The 21,540-nt window shown below is 39.3% G+C and overlaps 1 protein-coding gene across 1 annotated transcript in view; it reads right to left on the bottom strand.

Annotated features, from left to right (window-relative positions):
• The window catches only part of DNAH6 (dynein axonemal heavy chain 6), a 174,978-nt gene that overhangs the window by 116,174 nt on the left and 37,264 nt on the right, over nucleotides 1-21,540 (bottom strand). Inside the window, exons 12-20 of the mRNA XM_081157326.1 lie at nucleotides 19,162-19,282; nucleotides 16,762-16,913; nucleotides 14,997-15,149; nucleotides 13,412-13,663; nucleotides 11,552-11,680; nucleotides 8,554-8,667; nucleotides 6,814-6,957; nucleotides 2,003-2,215; nucleotides 1,280-1,372 (exon numbers count right to left, since the gene is read on the bottom strand). Of these exons, the coding sequence (XP_081013452.1) occupies nucleotides 1,280-1,372; nucleotides 2,003-2,215; nucleotides 6,814-6,957; nucleotides 8,554-8,667; nucleotides 11,552-11,680; nucleotides 13,412-13,663; nucleotides 14,997-15,149; nucleotides 16,762-16,913; nucleotides 19,162-19,282 (1,371 nt within the window). The remainder of the gene's footprint in view (nucleotides 1-1,279; nucleotides 1,373-2,002; nucleotides 2,216-6,813; nucleotides 6,958-8,553; nucleotides 8,668-11,551; nucleotides 11,681-13,411; nucleotides 13,664-14,996; nucleotides 15,150-16,761; nucleotides 16,914-19,161; nucleotides 19,283-21,540) is intronic.

The following is a 21,540-nucleotide window of genomic DNA, read 5'->3' as shown; positions in this document are numbered from 1 at the left end:
ACCTCCGGTTCCCCCTCATCCACATCTCATTCACAACAGCTTCTACGGCTTCCAACCCAGTATCACGTTTTCTCCAATGTCACAAAGGGATGTCTGACTGCCAAATCTTGGCCGTTTCTGTAATTACTAATGGCATGAGTTTTTATCTGGTTCAACACTCTCCTCTCTCTCCCTCTACTTTAAAATATCTGGTACCTTCTTCACACTATTTGGTCACCCAGGCCTTTATTTCTCAAAGTACTCAAAACTAGCAAAAGACAGCAACATTAGCTGTCTTTTCTATCCAATGAAACAGCACTTTCCCTCAATTACCTGTAGGAAGAGGAAAACTGAACTCATTTCATCAAGCTCTGAATGATTACAGATGGCTTTCCCTCTACCTCCACCCCCCTCCTCCCCCTTGCACTATAGCAACCGTCACAGAACATACGCATTTTTAAAAAATCTGTCTGTTAATCTCAAGGATTTCAATTGCTCTGTTTAAATAACAAACTTCCTGAGGGCAGAAGCCCCATCACCTAGCATCACTTGGCCTTATTCTGACTTTCATCTTGGCTCTGCTCTCCGATCCACTGCCCAGAGTGACATCTGGCTTTGCTCTGCTGGCCTATACCTGGCAAAGCCATTTCATCTCCAGTTCTGGCCTGGGTGCACCCTAACGGACCAGGGCTTTGCTTTTTGGTCCGTTCGAGCCAAAAAGACCCATATCCCTTTGCTAAACAAACATGTCTTTGGATTTTAAGTCACTAAGAATATTCCAAACACATGGGTTAGATTTATCTTTTTTGTTGTTGTTTAGAGAGCACGGTCATCTACTCCTAATCTCAAAAAATTCAAGTGAGTTTAGCTTCTTAAAGTGTGTACATATAAACCTGAAATACTCATTCATGTTTCTTTGCTCCATTTAAATGGTCTGAAATGCCCTTCATTCTCATCTACGTCTATCAAATCTTATTTATCCTTTAAGGCCCAGAGTGTCTTAGCTGGTCAAGGAAGGATTCTCTGATTACTTCAGCCACAAACAACCTCTGTTTTTCTAAATTCCTCAACAGTTACAGGATTACAACTCTTACATATATACGTCATTTTTATTGCTTTGCTAAATAGTTCTCATGTACAAGCATTCATGTCAATTATTCATATTCATACTTTGCTTTCCCAATGAAGTTGTTCTTAGTTACTCTCATAGTTCATTTCTCATCATAATCTCCCATAAAAGATTTAGGACTAGGTCTGGCTAGAACCTTCACCATAGATTTTCAATAACCCAGTTACCCACCTGTATGTCGTCTGTGCCGCCTAGGATAAATACATCTTTGGTGTCACGGTGGGGCAGAACGACAAATTCAGTTGTTTTCCAGGAATCCTCCACCTTAGAAATAATTCAAGTCCATATCTAAGTTCATTTGTGTTTAGGTACTTAATAAATGCATGTGAAATGAAATAAGTGAAAACTCCGGAATAATCCCATTCTCCTCCTTTCCAGCTTTTTAAACTCTTAAATTCCTTTTCTCAGCTAAAGGATATTGATTTGCTTAATTTTAGTGACTGATGTTAATACATACGAATGACTTGTGATACTTTAATGTGTATTTCTCCTATCACTTTGTGCTTTAATTAAAAGGAAAAAATTCTTTTGACTCAGGTGATTGGTATGTACGTGTGAATTTTTAGGGTACAGACGTAAGTATACTAAGTAGAGAAGTCTTCTAAACATCTTTTGAGGCATTTCACATAGTCTTTACTGGTAGTTTGAAAGATAATGTATAAGTGGTTCTTTATATAAGCATGCAAATTTCAAACTCTGTTGCCATCAAGTTTATGTTGGGCTAAAAGCTAAGTGGAAAGAAGATTATTTGTAATGGTGATAACAAATATAAGGAAACAACTGAAGGATGACTGATAATAAGAGGGTGAAAGCTGCACTGTTGAAAAATCTATCCAGGTAAACCAAAAGTTGGTGATATGAAAACCTTTACATTACCTGATATTTCATAGTTACCTTTTTAAGAATTGTTTCTAAGGCAGCTTCTCCAGAAGCCTGTCCAGAAATGTCCTGGATTTCTTGCCCAAAGTCGAAAACATGCAACTCAGAGAGCGTCTCTAAGGTTAATGGATTTTCAAGGTCCACTAAGGTGGCATCAACTGTTTGTTCAATAGCTGTCCAATGTCTAGGCTTCAAAGTTGGGTTCCTCAAGTCAATGATAACCGGAAGCTGGAAAACAAACACTCTCAAAGGCACCACGCTTTTTATCTTAGAAATGCAGATTTTAACTTGAGAATGTAGAGATCTGCAAAGACCACCACTTAAACTCTTACAACAAAGAAAAATTTGAACAAACTGCAAATTAATGACTTGTATTGAATCCGTTAGAAACCCAAATTGCAGGGTAATCAACTAACTCAAATTTGGTGACAGACTGGTACCCAGTTTTCTCCACAGCAAGAAACAGAACCTGAGAATTTCATTACCTAGGACAGATGCCCTGATTGCCACTTAAGTGAGCAAGAAGACTTAGCTAAATTTTAAAAATAAATTGTGAAAGACTGAGTGTGGGGTAGCATGAAAGTGTGAAGTTCCTGGAGGCTACAAATATAAAGGTGTTCATAGAAAAGATTGGGGAGACTCCTATGAAAGCCTACCTTATGGCGCTGGCAGGAGAAGGCAACAGCAGCCACTCTTGTAACTAACCAACCAATCTCTCCTAACTTCCTTCTGGGACAAAAGACAATGTCAGAGAAGGGAGGAACAAACACCTCAGATACTGGTGATAACTCATGGCGGGTATTTGTATCTATCAGGAAGAACAGAACAGGGACACAAAAGCTCTACCCTTGGGGGAGGGACAGAAATACACTTTAGTCTCATTACTACAGAGAGAACAGGCAGGAATACCTGCGAAGGTAAGAATCCTGAGAACAAGGGACACAATGCCTTGTTATGACAGAGATTTAATCAGAATATGAGGGAATGCCCCTTTTCATTTCTCCTACCAGGTTAACTAGTATTAAGTTGAAAAAAACAGTAAAATACAGAGTGGAAAGCTGCAAGAGAGATTCTTTCTGGGCATAACACAAAGGGAGGCCACAAGGTCCGGGGAAAACAGAAATTGAAGCAATGATCTTTGGCAAACCAGATCAAACTGTAAACACAAGGTATCACTGGGACAATTTAAAGGCTGTGGTATACTGAGGATGGCTATAGGATCATCAAACCTCAAATCTACCCCAGTTCCAAACTAGGTTTAACATAGCATGCCACACAAAAAGCCAAGTGGAAGGAAAGGCGTTATTTACTATATTACATAAAATATAATATATTTGGTTTGTAACCAAAATTTAAGAAGTATATTATAAGGCAAGACAAACATATACCCAAGAGACAAAAAATCATCAGAACCAGACTCAGATATGACACATGTGTTAGAATTAACAGACAGGGAATATAAAATAAGTGTGATTAATATGTTAATTGTTTTAATAGAAAAGGTAGACAACATGTAAGATCAGATGGAAAATGTTAATAGGAAGATGGAAACTATAATTAAACAGATGTTGGATATAAAAAAGAAAGTAAGAGAGAAAGAATGCCTTTGATGAGCTTGAAACAGCTAAGGAATCAGTGAACTTGAAGGTAAATGAGTAGAAATTCCCCAAACTGACACACAAAGAGAAAAATTAGTGTTCCCTTCCTCCACTGAAAAAACTCATAACAGAACATGCAAGAGCTGTGGCACAATATTAGATGGTCTAAAACACATGTAATAAAAATTCCAGAAAGATAAGAGAAAGAAAACAGAGCAGAAGAGATATTTGAAGAAATAATGGCTGCATTTTTTCTCAAAATTAAAGACAGAACCCAAACCAGAGATCCAATAAACTCAGAGAACACCAAGTAGAATAAATATAAATAAATAAAAAAGCAAACCAACACATACCTAGGCATATTGCATTACAAACTGCCAAAAAGCAAGGAAAAGATAAAATCTGGAAGGCAGCCAGACCAAAAAAAACACGTTATCCACAGAAGATCAAGAAAAAGAATTGCAGTTGATTTCTTGTTAGAAACCATACAAGTAAGAAAAAAACAAAACGAAACTAGTCAGTTTAGAATTATATACCCCGTGAAAATACCACTCAAAATAAAACAAATAACGACTTTCTCAAAACAAAAGTTTAGGGACTTCATTGTTGGCATACCTATTCAATAAGAAACATTAACGAAAGTTCTTCAGACAGAATGAATATGCTATGAGCCAGGACCTTAGATCCATACAAAGAAATAAAGAACACTGGAAATGGAATAAAGGTAAAATAATTTTTAAATTCCCTTTTGTATTGTCTTAAAAGATAACTATATAAAACAAAAATAATGACACTGTGTTGTGCTTGCAGTATATGTAAAAATAAAACACATGACAACATTAGCAAAAACATTAGGTAATCAAACTGTGGTAATCTACATAGTGGAATACTACTCAGCAATAAAAATTAATCAACTATTGCTTCATGTAACAACATGGAGGAATCTTTTTTAAAAAAAATTTTAATTCACAGAGTTGTGCAATTATCACCACTATCTAATTTACATCACCCCAAAAGGAAAACCATACTCATTTTTAAAAAATGTTTTTACTGATTTTTTTTTTAGAGAGAGGAAGGGAGAGAGAGAAACATCAATGATGAGAGAGTCAATGACTGGCTGCCTCCTGCACACCCCCTACTGGGACTGAGCATGAAACCCCCGCATGTGCCCTGACCGGGAATCGAAATGACCTCCTGGTTCATGGGTCAATACTCAACCACTGAGCCACGCTGGCTGGGCAGGAAACCCATACTCATTAACTATCACTACCCATTTCTCCCTCCCTGCAGTGGCTGGTAACCACTAATCTCCTCCTCTCTCTATGAACTCCATCCGAAACATTTCTTATCAATGACACCATGTGCTACGTATTCTTCTTTGTGACTGGCTTCTTTCACTTAGTGCAATGTTTTCAAGGTTCGTCTATGCCGTAGCATATATTCCTACTTTATTCATTTTTATTGCTGAGTCGTATCCCACTGTATAGATATATCACACTTTGTCCATTCATTGACTGATGAACATTTATTCCCCCCCACACTTTGGCATGAATAATGAATAATGCTGCTATGAACATTCATATACAAATTTTTGTGTGAGCATGTTCTCAGTTCTCTTAGGTATATACCTAGGAGTGGAGTGACTTGGTAATATGTTAACTTTACGCTTAACATCTGAGAAACTGCCAAACTGTTTTCCAAAGAGGCTGTACCTCTTTGTAATCTCACCAGAAACATGAGGCTTCCAGTTTCTCCAGGTCCTCGCCTACAATCTGTCTTTCTGATCACAGCCATCCTGGTGGGTGCAAAGTGGTATCTTATCGTGGCTTTAATTTGTATTTTCCTGATGACTAGTAATGTTCAGCATCTTTTTTATATATCTTCTCTGGGGAAATGTCTATCAAATCTTTTGCTCCTTTTAAAGGGATTTTTTGTCTTTTTATTTTTATCTTATAGGCATTTTTCTCAGTGAATAAGACCAGACCCCAAAGCCTCCACATTGTATCATTCCATTCATATCATATTCTGCAAAAGGAAAGGCTGTAGGGAAGGAAACCAGATCAGTGGCTGCCTGGGGTTGGGACCGAAAGAGGAGGGACTACAAAGGGACAGCAGAAGGGAATTCGGGGGACGATGGAAGTATTCTGTACAGCACTGTTGTGTTGGACATGCGACTCCTCCCATTCGCAGAATCCCATACAACTGTACACCACAAAAAAATGACTTTTACTGTATGCAAGATTAAAAAAACCCAACCAGGACTTCCAAGGACCAAAAGATGGAATGCAGACCGTGACAAGCGAATTTGTTTACAATTGTATGTCGTAAGCACACTAAAGGCAATAAAGAAGCTAACATAAGTAACTTTTGAGAACTGTTTTGAGTGGATATTGTAAGGCTCAAGGAGAAAAAACTGCAGGGACACTCTTTTCAAGGGGGAACATTCGCTTCTCATTGTGCCGAAGCTTTGCTTACCCTTTCTACTCATGTCTTCTTTTAGCCCTTTCTCTCTTTTTTGCTTAAAAGAATAAAAATGGCCCTGGACAACGTGGGTCACTGGCCTGCACACTGAGGGTCTTGGGTTCCACTCCCAGTCAAGGGTTACCTGGGCTGTGGGAGGCAACCAATTGCTCTCTCTCTCTCACATCGATGTTTCACTCTCTCTCCTCCCCCATCCCTTCCACTCTCTCTAAGAATCATTGGGAAAAATAGCCTCACTCCTTGGGTGAGGATTTTAAAACAAAGAATAAAAATCATTTCCTTCCCATTTCAAGTGCTAGTTTAGCGGAGACATGTTTCAAGAGCCAGCCCTGCACACTTACTGCCGGGCTTCCCAACTGTGATGTGCCTCCCATCAGGGTGCGTCTGAAAAAATGGCATATTTGTTGGTGCAGAGGTGTAAATGGACAAGGCTGCCCTAGCCTCGTCTGGCTGTCTGTAGGCTGAGTGGATTGGTATCTTGGCACAACTACAACCCACCCCTGCACTGTTTCCCCTACCACTTGGGAAACTCTCCCTCTGCACGCCTCTTCCAACCACGGTACTCAGCTGCATGACTCAGCCAGTTGTAGACACGGATGCCCTCTGCAAAAACGGAATTTGTCTGTTCTTTCCTCTCTCTGTGCAGAGCTGACTAGTTTAAACAGGGACATTTCCAACATCAGTATCACTAGCATCAAGCAGTAACTTATTGACTGGAGTTTTTGAAATAATTTTTACCAAACTTACCTTTTCTTTCATTTTTTCCACCTTACTTTTTAGCTGGGGCACTACACTGTTGGGTGGCAAGCCTTTTTCCAATTGAGTCACAAATTTGGTGTATTTAGAAACTTGACTGTTTAGGGCTTCTGGATCGAGGCAGTCAAATTTGGACTATGAAAATTAGAGGGGAAAAAAGAAGTTAAGATATATGATAATAGGCAAGCTTGAATAGTGAAGTTGTTTACTCAGATTTTCCAGTAGTAAAATTGTTAATCCGAGTCAACGCTATACTTTTGGAAATGGCTTTACTTAGTAAGATTGCCAAGAGTCTATAAGGCATGTCATTCCTTTCATGTAGTTGTATCCCACATCACCACATGCTGTACTGATCATGCACCCATTTAATATAAAAGATGTAAAGATGCCCCCCCAATATGCATGCATCTATAAATATATTTCTTAGTTACATAAACATATAAATGTACACACATATTAAAATGCCAAGTGGTCATATGAACTGAAGTCAACAGAATATTTGTAAAACTTTCATTTTTTTTCCAGGTTCAACATTTTATTTCTTACCCCTAATGGGTCTTTTTGTGCATTTTGTATGGTGAATTCATGCCACTTTGGAAGCTGCTGTTCTCATCTGAGTAATCAGAAAACTCTCTAAGCTCCTTCTTTTTCCCTCAGGAGCTTCTACTTCTGAGATAAGTGATAAATGGGCTACACAAGAGCACCTTTAAGTCTCTGATATTGCCCGGCCGGGGTGGCTCAGCGGTTGAGCATCGACCTATATATGATGCAGGTTCGATTCCGTGTCAGGGCACATGCCCAGGTTGTGGGCTCGATCCCCAGCAGGGGGCGTGCAGGAGGCAGCCAGTCAATGACTCTCTCACCATTGATGTTTCTCTTTCTCTTTCCCTCTCCCTTCCTCTCTGTGAAACCAGTAAAAATATATCTTAAAAAAAGAAGTCTCTGATATTACAGCAGAGCAGATATTTGTTAGTTTTCTGTTTTCCTCCCCAAGGGTAAGTCCTATCAGGGTTTGGATTTTGTCCTTTAACACTGGTATCCCCAGCAGCTAGAGCCTTATCTGGGGAACATTTCCATGTCCCTGTTATTTAACTCCGACCTATGACTTCTAATTGCAGATATCGCACAAGCTGACGGCATTTCTAACACGTCCATGTCGCACTTCAAAGTATAGATGGTCATCTGTTCTGCCTCTTAGAGTGCTGACCCCTGTTGAGTTTGAATATAAAGGTAGACCCTAGACAGCAAATGCTACTTGGCCCCCTAATTAGGAGAATTTACTTTTGAGCTCTCTGATTCTACCTTATTACAGTGAACAAAACAGCTTCTTTTTTTTTTTCTCAAAGGACAGTAAGAACAGAACCTAAGCTAACAGAAATCCAAAGTGTATAGATCACAAATAAAAACCCACAATCCTCAAGAACACTTGGGTGTAGTGTATCATAACAACACTGGTTCAAAACCTACAAAGCAGTAAAGGTCCTCCGATGCTCTCTTCTTCTAGCCTTAAATGCAGGGCCTGAGACAATGCATTCCGCTGTGGCATACAGTGACCGAAAGACCTTTGTGCTTTTCACTGGAAAAATTATAGTAATTCCCATAACATTATAACGTTGCATATTTTACCGAAATTAAAAATATACCAGATTGTTAAAAAATTGTAATTTATATCATTAGGATATTAAGTTTCATTAAAACAAAAATAATTTAAGAATTGAGAGCTTTTTTTACCTTCAACCAATCTTGTTGGAGTTGATCCCATTCAGACAAAGAATCCCAGAGCAATTGTTTGAGCTTCACTTCAGCGCTAACTTCCTCCAAATCTTCAAACTTAGAAACTTCTACCTTTAAAAATGTAATACACAAAACGTACTCTTTAATTTTCAGATATAAATACCTTTTGTTATCCTCCTAGTAGTAATTATTGATATAGCAACGAAGCAGAATATTCAGGGGATCCTAACTGGAGAAAGAAAAGGAGAGAGGGAAACAAATGGAAATAAAAATCACAAAACCCCATGTAAATTCAAATTTCCATTTGAGTGACAAAATATAACTCTATTTCCTAAGAACGTAAATATTCTCCAAAGATGTATATATCACAAGCATACTGTGGGTATTTTTCCTCAAGTTGGATCATACATGCATGTACATGCCTGGCCTTTTTTGGAAAACAGATGAACCTTCAGAAACTGAAGACTGATTCCTTTAGGGTTTTTGTGCACTTAGATGATAGAAGAAGTTTGTGCAGTAAGTAGCTGGTGGAGAGAATGGGCTGATTGACAATGGAAAGGACAGGCTGGTTTCTTGCCTCTTTTTAACCTCATGGGCTATAGGTGAACCTTATAGAGAGAAATGCTGCAGGAAAATCTGAAGAAGCTGTTTTCATGAAGTGTTTTAAGACTGCCCTGGCTCCGAGGCGGGGAAACCTCCAGGGAGGGTGGTTGCACAGAAATTGTGAGCCTTGCTATAAGCTAGGGCTTTGAACTTTGCATCCAACAGCAGCAGCTACACATTCTTTTCAAGCGCACATGGAACATTCCCAAGGGTAGATCATTGAATACCAAGGGTAAAGGGGCCACAAAACAAGTCTTAGAAATTTTAAGAAGATTGAAATCATGCTATGTGTCTTTTCCAACCACAATGGTATGAAACTAGAAATCAACAAGAGGAAGCTGGGAAATCTACAAGCACATGGAAACTAAACAACAAATTCCCGAACAACCAATGGGTGAAAGAGAAACTGAAAAATGAAATTGTCTTGAAACAATGAACATAAAAACACTGAGAGGCCACAAAACAAGTGCTAGAAAATTTAAGACTGAAATCATACCATGTATCTTTTCCAAACACAATGGTATGAAACTAGAAACCAATAACAAACTTCTCTTAGCTTCAAAGAGCTGGTTTTTTTGTAAAGATAAACACAATTGACAAACCTTTAGGTAGAGTAAGAAAAAAAAAAAGAGAGAATACTCAAATAAATGAAATCAAAGAGGAGACATTACAACTGATACCACAGAAATATATAGTATACTACTATGAACAAGCATTTGCCAATTGCTTAATCTACAGGAAAAAGATAAATTCCTAGAAACATATGATCTAAAAAGGCTGAATCAGGAAGAAATAGAAAATCTAAACAGGCCAAAAACGAGTAAGGAGATTGAATCAGTAATCAAAAATCTCCAAACACAGAAAAGCCCAGTACCAGAGAGACGGCTTCACTGATCAACTCTACCAAACACTTAAAGAAGAATTAATGCCAATCTTTCTCAAACTCCCAAAAATGTAAGAGGTGGAAACACTTCCAAACTCACTTTACAAGGCCAGGACTACTCTGATACTAAGGATCTAGCCCTGTCTTCAAGAACAATTAGAAATTATTTCCTAGGCCAGTCAGGCCTTCACTCCTATCCCCCAAATGACCGAGAGGTTCAGAAAGAAGGTTGGATTGAGGTGATCCTGAAGGAAGAATTCGTCAAGTATAGATACGGTGTGTGGAAGGAGGGGGGCGCACTTCTATTGCAGACACTGGCTCAGGCTTTCTGGCCTGCGCAGTGCCCACCTGCTAGCTGTAGCTTTTTATCAAGCACTGTTCCATACCTCACTTCCCACCTAATACTGTCCTGTCTTGTAGGTCAGTTAACTCAGCCTGGGAACAACACGGAACCCTAGGTCTGTCCTGCACAGCCCTCCTGCCTCAGGTGTTGCACCAGTCACATCGTGGAAGTGCCAAGCCCATTATTTCATAGATTGTTCCACCAACCCCTGGGCCCTGGAGTGGGCAGCTCCTCAGACCACTTTCTGGCCATCCATTTGGGGTTCTGGAAGAGACACGTGTGTTCCCACGTGCAGTCCAAGCACTCCTCCAGCACTTTGGGGGAGAGTAGACACTACCCTCATTGCTGGTGGCGCCCCTGGTTTTGACCCTAGAAATCATTTCTATTCTCTTTTCATTTTGGAGTCCCTAGTAGCTGTTTAGAGCACTTGTATCTCTCACTCATTTCTCTTCTTCTTTTTTTTTTTCAGGCATATCTTTTTGCCTTTCACACCTACCCTCTTGGATCCATCTATGCCCTGGCTTAGCCAAATTCTCTTCTGTCATCAAACTGGCACATCAAACCAGGGCAATTCAGGAAATATTCATGGACTCATAACTCACACATGGATGTAAAAGAAACTTGAATATTACTCAGGAAAGTAGTTGACCATACTTAAATATCCACATTCATTTTAACATGGAAATTACAGTATGTGGTCTGAGGACTTACCTATAATTCATAATTACTTTTTAATAAGAAAGATATTTTGTCTCTAGACTGTCCTAATCTTTAAATACCTCAAAGGCAGGGACACATCATGCTTGTTTCAGGCTGTTTCAGCTCAGTGACTGGCACACAGGTGTCCAAATGTTAAATGTTCAGTCACACTGTTGAAAGCATTTGTGCATCAGTGCCATTTCTGTGCACACGTTTTAAACACACATGTAGACTGACATTTCTCAGTGGGAAGGGTGGGGGGTGGGGAGCGGAAGAGGTTAACCAAAGAACTTATATGCATAAATGTGTAGTCCATGGACACAAGACAACACTAAGCTGAAGGCCTGGGGGGGGGGCGGGAGCTGGGAGGAGGGGGGGCAAAGGAGGGAAAATGGGGGACGTCTGTAATACTCTCAACAATAACAATAAATTAAAAAAAATAAAAACACATGAAGAGTTGTTATTACCTTAAAGTTTTTCTGATAAGATTTGTATTGAAATGCGCGTTTCTGAAGGTCGTCTAGAACTACTTGCAGGTCATTCAACATGGACTTCACTTTGTCTTGGTCAGCATTAATATCCAAAATCTGTGGATCCTGTAAAATTAAGACAGTTTTTGATTCGTGGTTCCTGCTTTTTGATGTAGACCATTACAATAAATTAACAAACATTTTCAAAAAATATTTTTCTAATTCTCCTCACTCTGATTTCTACAAAATATGTTAAAAATGATTCCTTTTTCTAAATTTTAAAGCAATGTGCACATACTGTAAAAAGTACAGAAATGTATAAAGAAGTGCCATGAGGATAACAATGGTTTTAAATAGTACCTATTACAGTTTCCCTCATCTGCTTTCATTTCTTACATTTAGCAACAATAGGTATTGTTTCTCAACAAAGAATAATCATTCACAACTTCTTATTGTTGACTCTGTATGGAAAACAGTATATAGTGCAGCAGCTAATAGACTATTAGCCATTGGAAGCAGACCGCCTAAGCTTGAATTCTGGTTCCTCCATTTATTATCACTTAACCTCCTTGTGTCTTGGTCTCTTCCTTTATAAAATGTGAATACTAAAACCTTATAGGTGTTCTGAGGATTACATGAGTTAAAACATGCAAATGTATATAAGAATGGTCCTGGAAGTATTGTTCATCATTGTCAAAAACTGTTAACAATCCCAATGTCCAGAGACCGTGGTATATGATGAAATACTATATAGCAGTGAACATGGATAATTAGCTACATTACACACGGCAGCAAGGATGAATCTCAGGAATGAAACAAAATTAAACAAAGGGCATACTACTGTGTGATTCCATTTAACTCAAGTTCACAACAGGCAAGACTACTTTACAGCATTAGAATTCAGGGCAGTGGCTGCCTTTGGAGAGGAAGGAAGGGTTAGTGATAAAAGGGGACACTAAGGGAACCAGTAAGTTGACATGTGTAGTGGATACACGGGTGTTTTCTCTTTCTCATAATTCACTGAGTCTTACAGGTATTACAGTTATGTACAGTACTCGCTGTGTGAAAATACGAAAATACTTTAGTACCTGACACATAATAAGTGCACAATACATGTTAGTTACTTTTACATTCCCCTGTTAATACATATAAATGTATATTGTAACCTTTAATGTCTGTTTTGTTTTCCTTTGGGTGGAAGTACCCTAATACATTTTACTAATTCTTTGTTGCTGGACATTGACTTTTTTCCAATTATTCTGATTTGATTATAGCTTTATATGGCTTTATACTTCTGTGATAAGTTTTAGTCAATGTTAATAATAAAATAATGGATCGGTACAAAATCAGATGTTTATGCATGCTTCAGTTAAGAATCACCCAGATGTCTCTTTTAAATTATTAAAAAATCCCCCTTGTATCTTTTGTATAGTAAAATTAGTGCAAGTTAACCAAATATTCTTCATTATCATCATTACTTTATATTCTGCCTCTTCCTAAATAGAAATTTTCTAATATGTGGCTAAGAAAACTCATTGTGACAATAGCTATAAATATGCTAGCAAGTTGTAGAAACATTCGTTTGAGAATAATAAATAAAGGCCAGGAGAAAGAAAATTCAATATTATATATATACTTTGCTTGCAATGGTCTGAAGTTTAGTTGGTACTTGAAGAGAGTTCAGAAGCACTTTTGATTTTAAATAGAAGTTCGAAGACCTTGTTAACCAGTCAGAATAAAGGGATATAAAACAAAAGTTAAATCAGATTAAAATAAAATATACTCCCTAAATGGTTCAATTAAAATGTAATTGTCAAACTTTACACATTTTTTTTTTTAAATTCTTCCTTAACTTACCTGTGCTTGCAGCTTTATTTCATTCACTTCATTGGTTAGATCTTCAAGATCTTTACCTAAATGCACACAAAACTGCTTAATGCTTGTGTCTCTGTCACCCACGGATTTATCGATGGCATTCCGCACAGCAATAATGGACGGCTTCATAGTTGCAAAAACAGCAAAGTCTTCGGGCGGCGTGGGAACCTGATACTGTTCGATGAGCTTGTACATTTGCACCACCACATTTGCTTCCTCTTCAATGGTTTCTATCTGAATGGAAACAGTGGTTGCTTGTTAGTTAAAGATACCTGAGTCCTGCTGTCCCCTGGAGGTTCTGTCTACCAGGAGAGAGCCTCTGTGCCCCGAGAGCATCCACCGTGGGGAGCCAGCACGGGAAGGGCGCATTACACTGGCTGAAGCCTGTCGGGTGGTCACTACTGTCATCGTGACAATACAGGTAATCGGGACCAGGAGGTAGGCTGCTCGGAGCTGAGCACAGTTAGCATTATTCTTATAAATGTTTATATTTCCCCTTTCTCTTTTGTTCTTAAATAGTGCCAATATTTAAGGTTTTTCGGAAACACCACGCGCAGTGAGGATGCTCAGCTGCATATCAGAGCTCCCAGGCGCGCGTGCTGAGCTGTGACTGTCCCAGAACAGTCCCGAGCTGTGGACCAGCCATGCCTCTGCCTGCGCAGATTCAGAACTCTGATCTGTGGTGAGCCTCCCAACTATCCGTTAACAAATATTTTTACTACCTCTGACTGACTACTAAACATCTTCACTTTGATGTCCTACCTTCAGTGGACAGTGTCTTTCTTAATTTTCTGGCAAGGGACTCTCCAATCTTGGGGGGAACCCCCTTCCTCCAACTCTGCCACATGGTTATCGATGGAGCAGCTGTGTTCATACAGCCTGATCCAGCCTCCTGGCCACAAGCTGAACCAAGTAGCATCAAACTGGGAGCCAGCAGCCCCAGATCAGTCTGGCCTCTCTCTGGGGCGTGAGAAGAGCTAGACTGTAGCTGTGCTTAGAGGCCATTTGCTTTCATGTGGAAACAGAAAGCAGGTCCTTAACATGGGAATATAAGTGCAGAGAGAAGCTTTCAGAGAAATGGTTCTCAACCTTTAGCTTGCATCCCAATCACCTTGGAAAGCTTGTTAAAGCAGAGACTGTTGATCCTAAGGTGGGGCTGAGGAATATGGACTTCTAACAAGTTCCCCGTTGCTGCTGCTGCTGATCTGGGGACCACCCTTTGAGAAACACTGTTCCAGAGAAGAGCAGTGATGAGAGATGGAAAGAGGAAGGCCTTCTGGTTTCTCTAGGCTGTACTAGTCCCTAGCTCCTGTCCTTTTTCATTTGTTTGCTAACCCTCACCCAAGGATATTTTTCCCATTGATTTGTAGAGAAAGTGGGAGGCAGGAAGGGAGGGGAAGAGAGAAGGAGAGAGCGAGAGAGAGAAACATTGATGTGAGAGACACATCGATTGGCTGCCTCTGCACGCTCCCTGACCAGGGCTGGGGATTGAACCTGCAACTCAGGTATGTGCCCTTGACTGGGAATCGAGCCCACAACCCTTCTTCAGTTGTAGGAATCCACTCACCCTTTCCTGAATTTCATCAAGAAATACTAAGCTGTTAACATATTCTATGGTGGTCGATGGAACAAATTCAAGTTTATACTCTGCATCCTGTGCCTCAGAGATAATGGCATCCACTTTTTTCTTGCTTTGACAAGGAAGCATATAATTTAGCACCTAGGAAAAAAAAGGAAAATGTAAATCATAACTACTTGAATATATTTGCATTTTTATTATATATTTTAGATCAACCCTACTTGAACATCTGTTAAATCAGCAACTATTGGAAGCAGCAGTGTATATGTAAAGGGACTTTTTTTCACATTAAATCCCTGCTAGATAAACCAACAGGCAGGGCAAGTTGTGAAGATCATTTCCATAACAAACTAGATTGCACAGCTTATTTAACAGTTTGCTTAAATTCTCCAATCTCTTATTAACAACCTTTCTGACACTTTTCCCTATGTAGTGACATTGTGGTGTCCTCCCCAGCATCAGTTCTACCCCTCTCATGTTGGGTGGTAGCCATGTGGCTTGCGGGAAATTGATCAGTTTCTACTTCAGAAACAAAGGTGGAGCCTGATGGATCACTAGGCAAACGCAAGGCTGGCTTCCTTGGGCCAATGTGACTGGATAAGGGCGGACCCCTGACCTTAGCTGATTCTGCTGGACACAGAGGTCCAGTACCACTGTTTAAGGCTGAGAGAAACGTATGCTCAGAACCCCAATCTCCCTTTCCTTCTGTTTATGTGCATAAAACCAAGGAAATAATTAGCTTACGGAGCTTTTCACAACCAATTCACAAATGTGAGGGCATGCTAGCCTCCTAAGGAAGCTGGCACTCAGGAGGCCCAGGAAAGACAATGAAAAGAAATGGGTTCTTGGTAACACCACCGGGTCACTAGATCAAACCTCCCCGATGCCCATTCACCCTGTTTTTTGTGTGGCTTTTTTTTTTTTTTAAGCTGCATAGCCTATACATTTTCTGATTGCTTAATCCGGTTTGAGACCAGTTTTCTTTGGCTCAGTATATAGTAGTAGAGCTCAAACTGTTGAAATGGTATTGAATTTGCTCCAGTTCTGTACTTTGTCCTTAACAGATGAAGTCGCAAAGCTCGAGCAGAAAGCCCAGTGTCATACAGCTAATGACAGTGACAGACTGGGTACTGGCCCTTGGGTCTGCCGCCTTTGATACAGGGCTCAGAGGTTTTTTGTAAAGGGCCAGATAGTAGAAATGTTTTAGATTTGCAGGACATACAGTCTGTTACAACTGCTCACCTTTGCCCTGGTAGTGAGAAAGCAGCCACAGCTATGCCACACAGAAGCACACTGCCATGGCTGTGTTCTAATAAACTGTACAAAACGGGCGGCAGGCTGGATTGACCCCGTGAGCGACAGCTTGCCAATTACCAAAATATAATCAGATCTATAGGGACCGTTTCAGATCAGGAAATGATCTCCAAAACTCGGTCTCAGGATCCTAGACGGAAGTGGCATTCCCACTAGGACGCTTGGAAGCCTTAAAATACTCCCAACAAAGGAAAAAGGCGTTAAGAGTGAGAGGCTAGCCGAGGCTTGCAGTCCCCTCTCCTTCCTCATCTGAAAGCTGACTGTGCTTGGGACAGGAAGGAGAGTATGGAACTTTTCCTAGAAATCAAGACTGCATAGTAGACTGATGTTAATTTAAAATATTTGCAATACTAGAAAACAAAGATAATTTATTTGCAGTAGAAAAGTCATAAAATAATTGTAGAGGCCATAATTAAATTTTTTCCTAGTTCATACTTACCTCCAAGCATCGCAAAGGTGATGGAATTAGTTTTTCTTTAAGCAGCTTCGTGTCAATGAGCAGCAAGCCTACATTTCTGGTGGGTTTTAGAGCCATAGCGTCCTTGTGCTGTTTGTGATATTTTTCCAGTTGTTCACTGAAGAATTTGACATCTACATAAAATAATTCAAAGCATAAAATATATTAGATTTTGAAGGATCATCATGAAATATATTAAAATTATTGTATTAATAAATTTATATATGTATTTATGTTATTCATATGTAAGCTACTTTGTATAACTTTAAAATATTAATTCATAGTTCTTAAATTTTACTCTTGTAATAAAAAAGAATGTAATAATTAAATATGTTTTAAAATACGTAAATATGTGTCTGGCTCTTATTAAGAGACAGCAAATGAAAATAGCATAATTGCATTAGAGAATCTAGTCTGGAATGGACTAGATTCTATAGAGTTGGGTTGGTTTGAAACTGGCCTCAATCTAGGGGTTCTCCTACATGATACCACGAAGGAAAGCATTTTGAAGATATTAACAATAAGAGTTTGAGACACAAAAGACCAAGCATAGCTATAGTTATGTCCATTCCTCTTACTACCCCCCTACCCCCCTACCCCCACCAGCCCTGCTCCCACATCTTTGTCAGTCTGCATCTGCCCTGTGCTGCAGCTGGGTTTTGTTTTTTGTTTTATGTATCTTTATTGATTTTCAGAGAGAGGAAAGGAGAGGGAGAGAGAGATAGAAACATCAATGATGAGAGAGTCATTGATTGAGCCCACAACCCGGGCATGTGCCCTGACCGGGAATCGAACCCTGATCGCCTGGATCCTAGGTCGACGCTCAACCGCTGAGCCATGCCCAGCCGGGCTGAGTTTTGATGATCTCCCTGCCCAGGTTTTCTCCCTTCCCCAGTCCACCTGAAACCAGTGGAAGCCCCGTTACCCTTGAATACACTTTCATCACACTATCTGTCAAACACAGCTCTTCCTAATACACACACAGTACTGAGCTACTCTGCTGGCCTTTCAAAACCCTGCACCCTCTCAAATTTAGCTAACTTTATTTCCAATTATTTCCTCCATTTGAGTCAGACTGATCTCCTTAATGCATCCTGTTCTCCTTCTGAAACGCCCCCACCATCACAAAGAAAAATGGGTGTTGATTCCCACCTTTATAATAAAGGGGGGTTGGACACAGTATAAAGAACACACCAGACAAAGTGAAGACCCAGGGTCAGTCTTTAATCCATACGTGGCTTTGGGTTAGTTACTTCAGCTTTCTGAGCTTCAGCTTCCTTATAATAGAAAAAGGGACAATTACCTACCCTACTCACATCAGGTTTTGATATGTTTTCTTAGAACTGACAAAATAAGGATATCAAATAATTGGAGAAGTCCTCTCGGAAGGAAAGCTGTATAATGTTGCTTAGTCTAGCATTTCCAAAATTATTTAAACAGAGTCCTTTTTTTCCAATCTTCACCCGAGGATATGTTTCTGTTGATTTTATTTATTTATTTATTGTTAATCCTTACCCAAGGAAAATTTTTCCATTGAAATAAAAAAAGAATATGAATGATATGCTTCACATTTTTAAATAGCAATAAATAATATGAACTTAATTTTCATAATCATCTGGGAACTTCCTTGCCTGAAATTTCACTTGGGTATTGTATATTGTTTTCTTTTGTAAAAGATAGGAAGTCTAATAAAATAATTTCCCCTTGGGTCTAATTTCAGCACTACGAGTTGTTCACTCACACCCACCAGGTTGCAATATGACCACAGAAATAAAGAGCAACTTGAGACCGGCCGGCATGGTTCAGTGGTTGAGCATCAACCTATGATCCAGGAGATCAAGGTTCGATTTTTGTCAGGGCACATGCCCGGGTTGCGGGCTCGATCCCCAGCAGGGAGCATGCAGGAGGCAGCCAATCAATGACTCTCTCATCACTGTTATTTCTATCTCTCCCTCTCCCTTCCTCTCTCTGAAATCGATAAAGACACATTGTTAAAAAGAGGAGCTTCAATTTATGAGCTAGAAACACACTCATGTAAACATGATTTAAAGGAATTTGTAGATGTAAACATTCCTTTCGACTCCTTCCCATATGCAAGCTATATAGTCCTATCGCTGGTACACCTTCACACTGAAAGATGAAGTCATTATGAGGAAATGCTTCCCATAATATTCTGAAATAAAACAGTAACACTGAATAAGGCTAAAGAAAAGAGTAATTCTACAGAAAATAACCTAGAAATGAAAAAACTCTTGTCTTTTGTCAGGCCAACTCTTTTGGGCTACCATTACTCTCACAAACTCACCATCAAACCAAACTAGAAGACTACAAACCTCAATATCCCTATCAAAAATAATTAGTAAGGAAAATTAGAAAAGTTACCAGGTTCCTGAAGTTTAAGAGCTTCTAAATCAAGACTTTCATTTTCCTTGAAGAACAACTGGAACTTTTCAAATGTAGCTGCATATAATTGGGCAGATTCAAACGCTGCCTTTATGGTTTCCTAAATGTTACAAATAAACAGACAAGTGAAATTATATTTTTCCTGAGCAGAATCCAATTCCATGTAACTAAACAAACAAATAAACAAACACAAATGCCTTCTCCGTGTCCAACAATATGCTTTGACCTGGGGATCCATAAGTAAGGGAAGATGCCATCCTTGATGTCAAGGAGCAGTTAAAAATTCTCTTACAAAATTAAAATTTTAAAAAATCTTCAGCCTGGTCAGCATAGCTCAGTGGTTGACCATTGACCTATGATCCAGGAGATCGAGGTTCGATTCCCTGGTCAGGGCACATGCCCAGGTTGCGGGATCAATTCCCAGCAGGGGTCGTGCAGGAGGCAGCCGATCAATGGCTCTCATCATTGATGTTTCTATCTCTCTCTCCCTCTCCCTTCCTCCCTCTGAAATCAATAAAAATATATATTTTAAACATCTTCAAATCTGACTTTTGAAGAATTGTTCCTTATGATTGAAAGAAAGCAAACTTGTAAATTTTTTTAACTTCATGGTGGACTTACACATCACTTATAATCACATGACAAGAAACAATGTCGTTTTTTCAAATTGCAAATTTTGTCTTACTTGAAGTGTTTTTGAGCAAAGGCAATAGTGTTTAGCTCATCTACAGGGTGAACTGCTTCATCTTACATCAAATCCTCTGTAGTGGCAAGTCTCTTATTCCAAAATGTCTCTCAGAATTTCCCCTTTCCTTCACCTATCTTAAACTTGGCTACAACCTCCCCTTCCCCACAAATTTTCTTAAAAATCAAAACAATAATTTCCTATCATTTCAAAAGTCCCTTATTACCTGTGTCAATACATATTATCAAGTTCAACACCTAAGAAAGGCAATTAATCTTGGTCCATGTCTCCCTGGCTGCACTCCATAGCCTTCCCTTTTTTCCCTACCAAGACTTTTTGCAAATGACTGTATTTTGTCCCAGGGAAAACTAGAGATGATCAATGGAGCTGCTCATTCCCAGCACATCCATGGCTAGTGATACTTTACGGAGAATGGCTAGCAGTAGAAAGTTTAATTACATAAAATAGCACACACCCTATATGGTCACATTTAGTTATTTGTTCATTTATATCCTTTTAATAGGCTCTTATCTATTCTTCCACACTCTTTCTGTTTATTTCTTTACATTAAACATTGAGAGGTAGAAACTGTCAAACGTGTATCTCCTTTGAGTTGACTTAATAGTGTCTCCGATATGTGGTGACACAGGTGATAGAAACACAATGGGAGGCCCATAAATGAAAAGCTCCAGCAGCATGTTCAGAATATGATTTGAAACTTTAATTGCTGATTCACATAAAGTTGTTGGAATACTACAAAGAATTCCACATATGTGTCACCAAAATTCCATATCATATTTGCTTTACCATTCTCTCTATATGTATATTAGTTTACTAGAAACCATTTGGGAGAAAGTTGAAGAGATGAGAGACTTTTACCCTTAAATATTTCAGGTGTATTTATTAAACGCAGGGTGTCTTCTTACATAACCACCGTACAATAATCTAAATTCAGGAAATTAACATAAATATGAATTTGATTATCTAATTACAGACCTTATACAAATTTTCCTATTTGTTCCAAAAACGTCTTCCATAGAAAAAAATATTTTCTGGGTCACTATCCCAGCCAGGATCATGTATATCATCTTGTCATATCTTCTGGTTTCCTTTCATCTGGAACAATTCCTCAATCTTTAGTTGTCTTTAATTTTTGAGGAATATATCTCATTGGTATGTGTGTTCTGTGCTTCCTAGTGCTAAGACTCAGTTGCACATTTTGGCAGTAACACCACAGAGGTGATGGGTGTTCTCAGTATCATGTCAGAAGACATACAACGTCCATCTGTTCCAGTGCTGGGTGACGTCAGCATGTTGGTTAAGGTGCTGTCTGTCAGTCTTTATCCCTGCACACTTACTATTTCCCCCTTAAAATCAATGAACATCTTATGCAGAGGTACTCTGAGACATTCAGTTTTTCATCATTCTTTCGCACACTCGTTTTAGTATGCATTGGCGATTCCTGTCCATTTCTATGATGGCTTTCATGGTGTCTCTATTTATGCTCCGTTTGTTTTACTGCGTCTCCTGCATGATGAACGTGTTTCCTGTGCTACTGGGAGCATAGACATTTATAACCCCTCACAGGCTCAGAAGTCCTGCTTTCTTATTGCTTACATTCGCCTCTACACCACTGAGCACCCCTTCGTTTTTAGCCTTTCTGAGTCACTTTG

The sequence above is a fragment of the Miniopterus schreibersii genome (genome assembly GCF_964146895.1).
Source record: "Miniopterus schreibersii genome assembly, chromosome: 13".
Classification (NCBI taxonomy): Eukaryota; Metazoa; Chordata; class Mammalia; order Chiroptera; family Miniopteridae; genus Miniopterus; species Miniopterus schreibersii.
The sequence above is the reverse complement of the archived record's forward strand: the minus strand, read 5'-3'. Positions and strand labels throughout refer to the sequence as shown.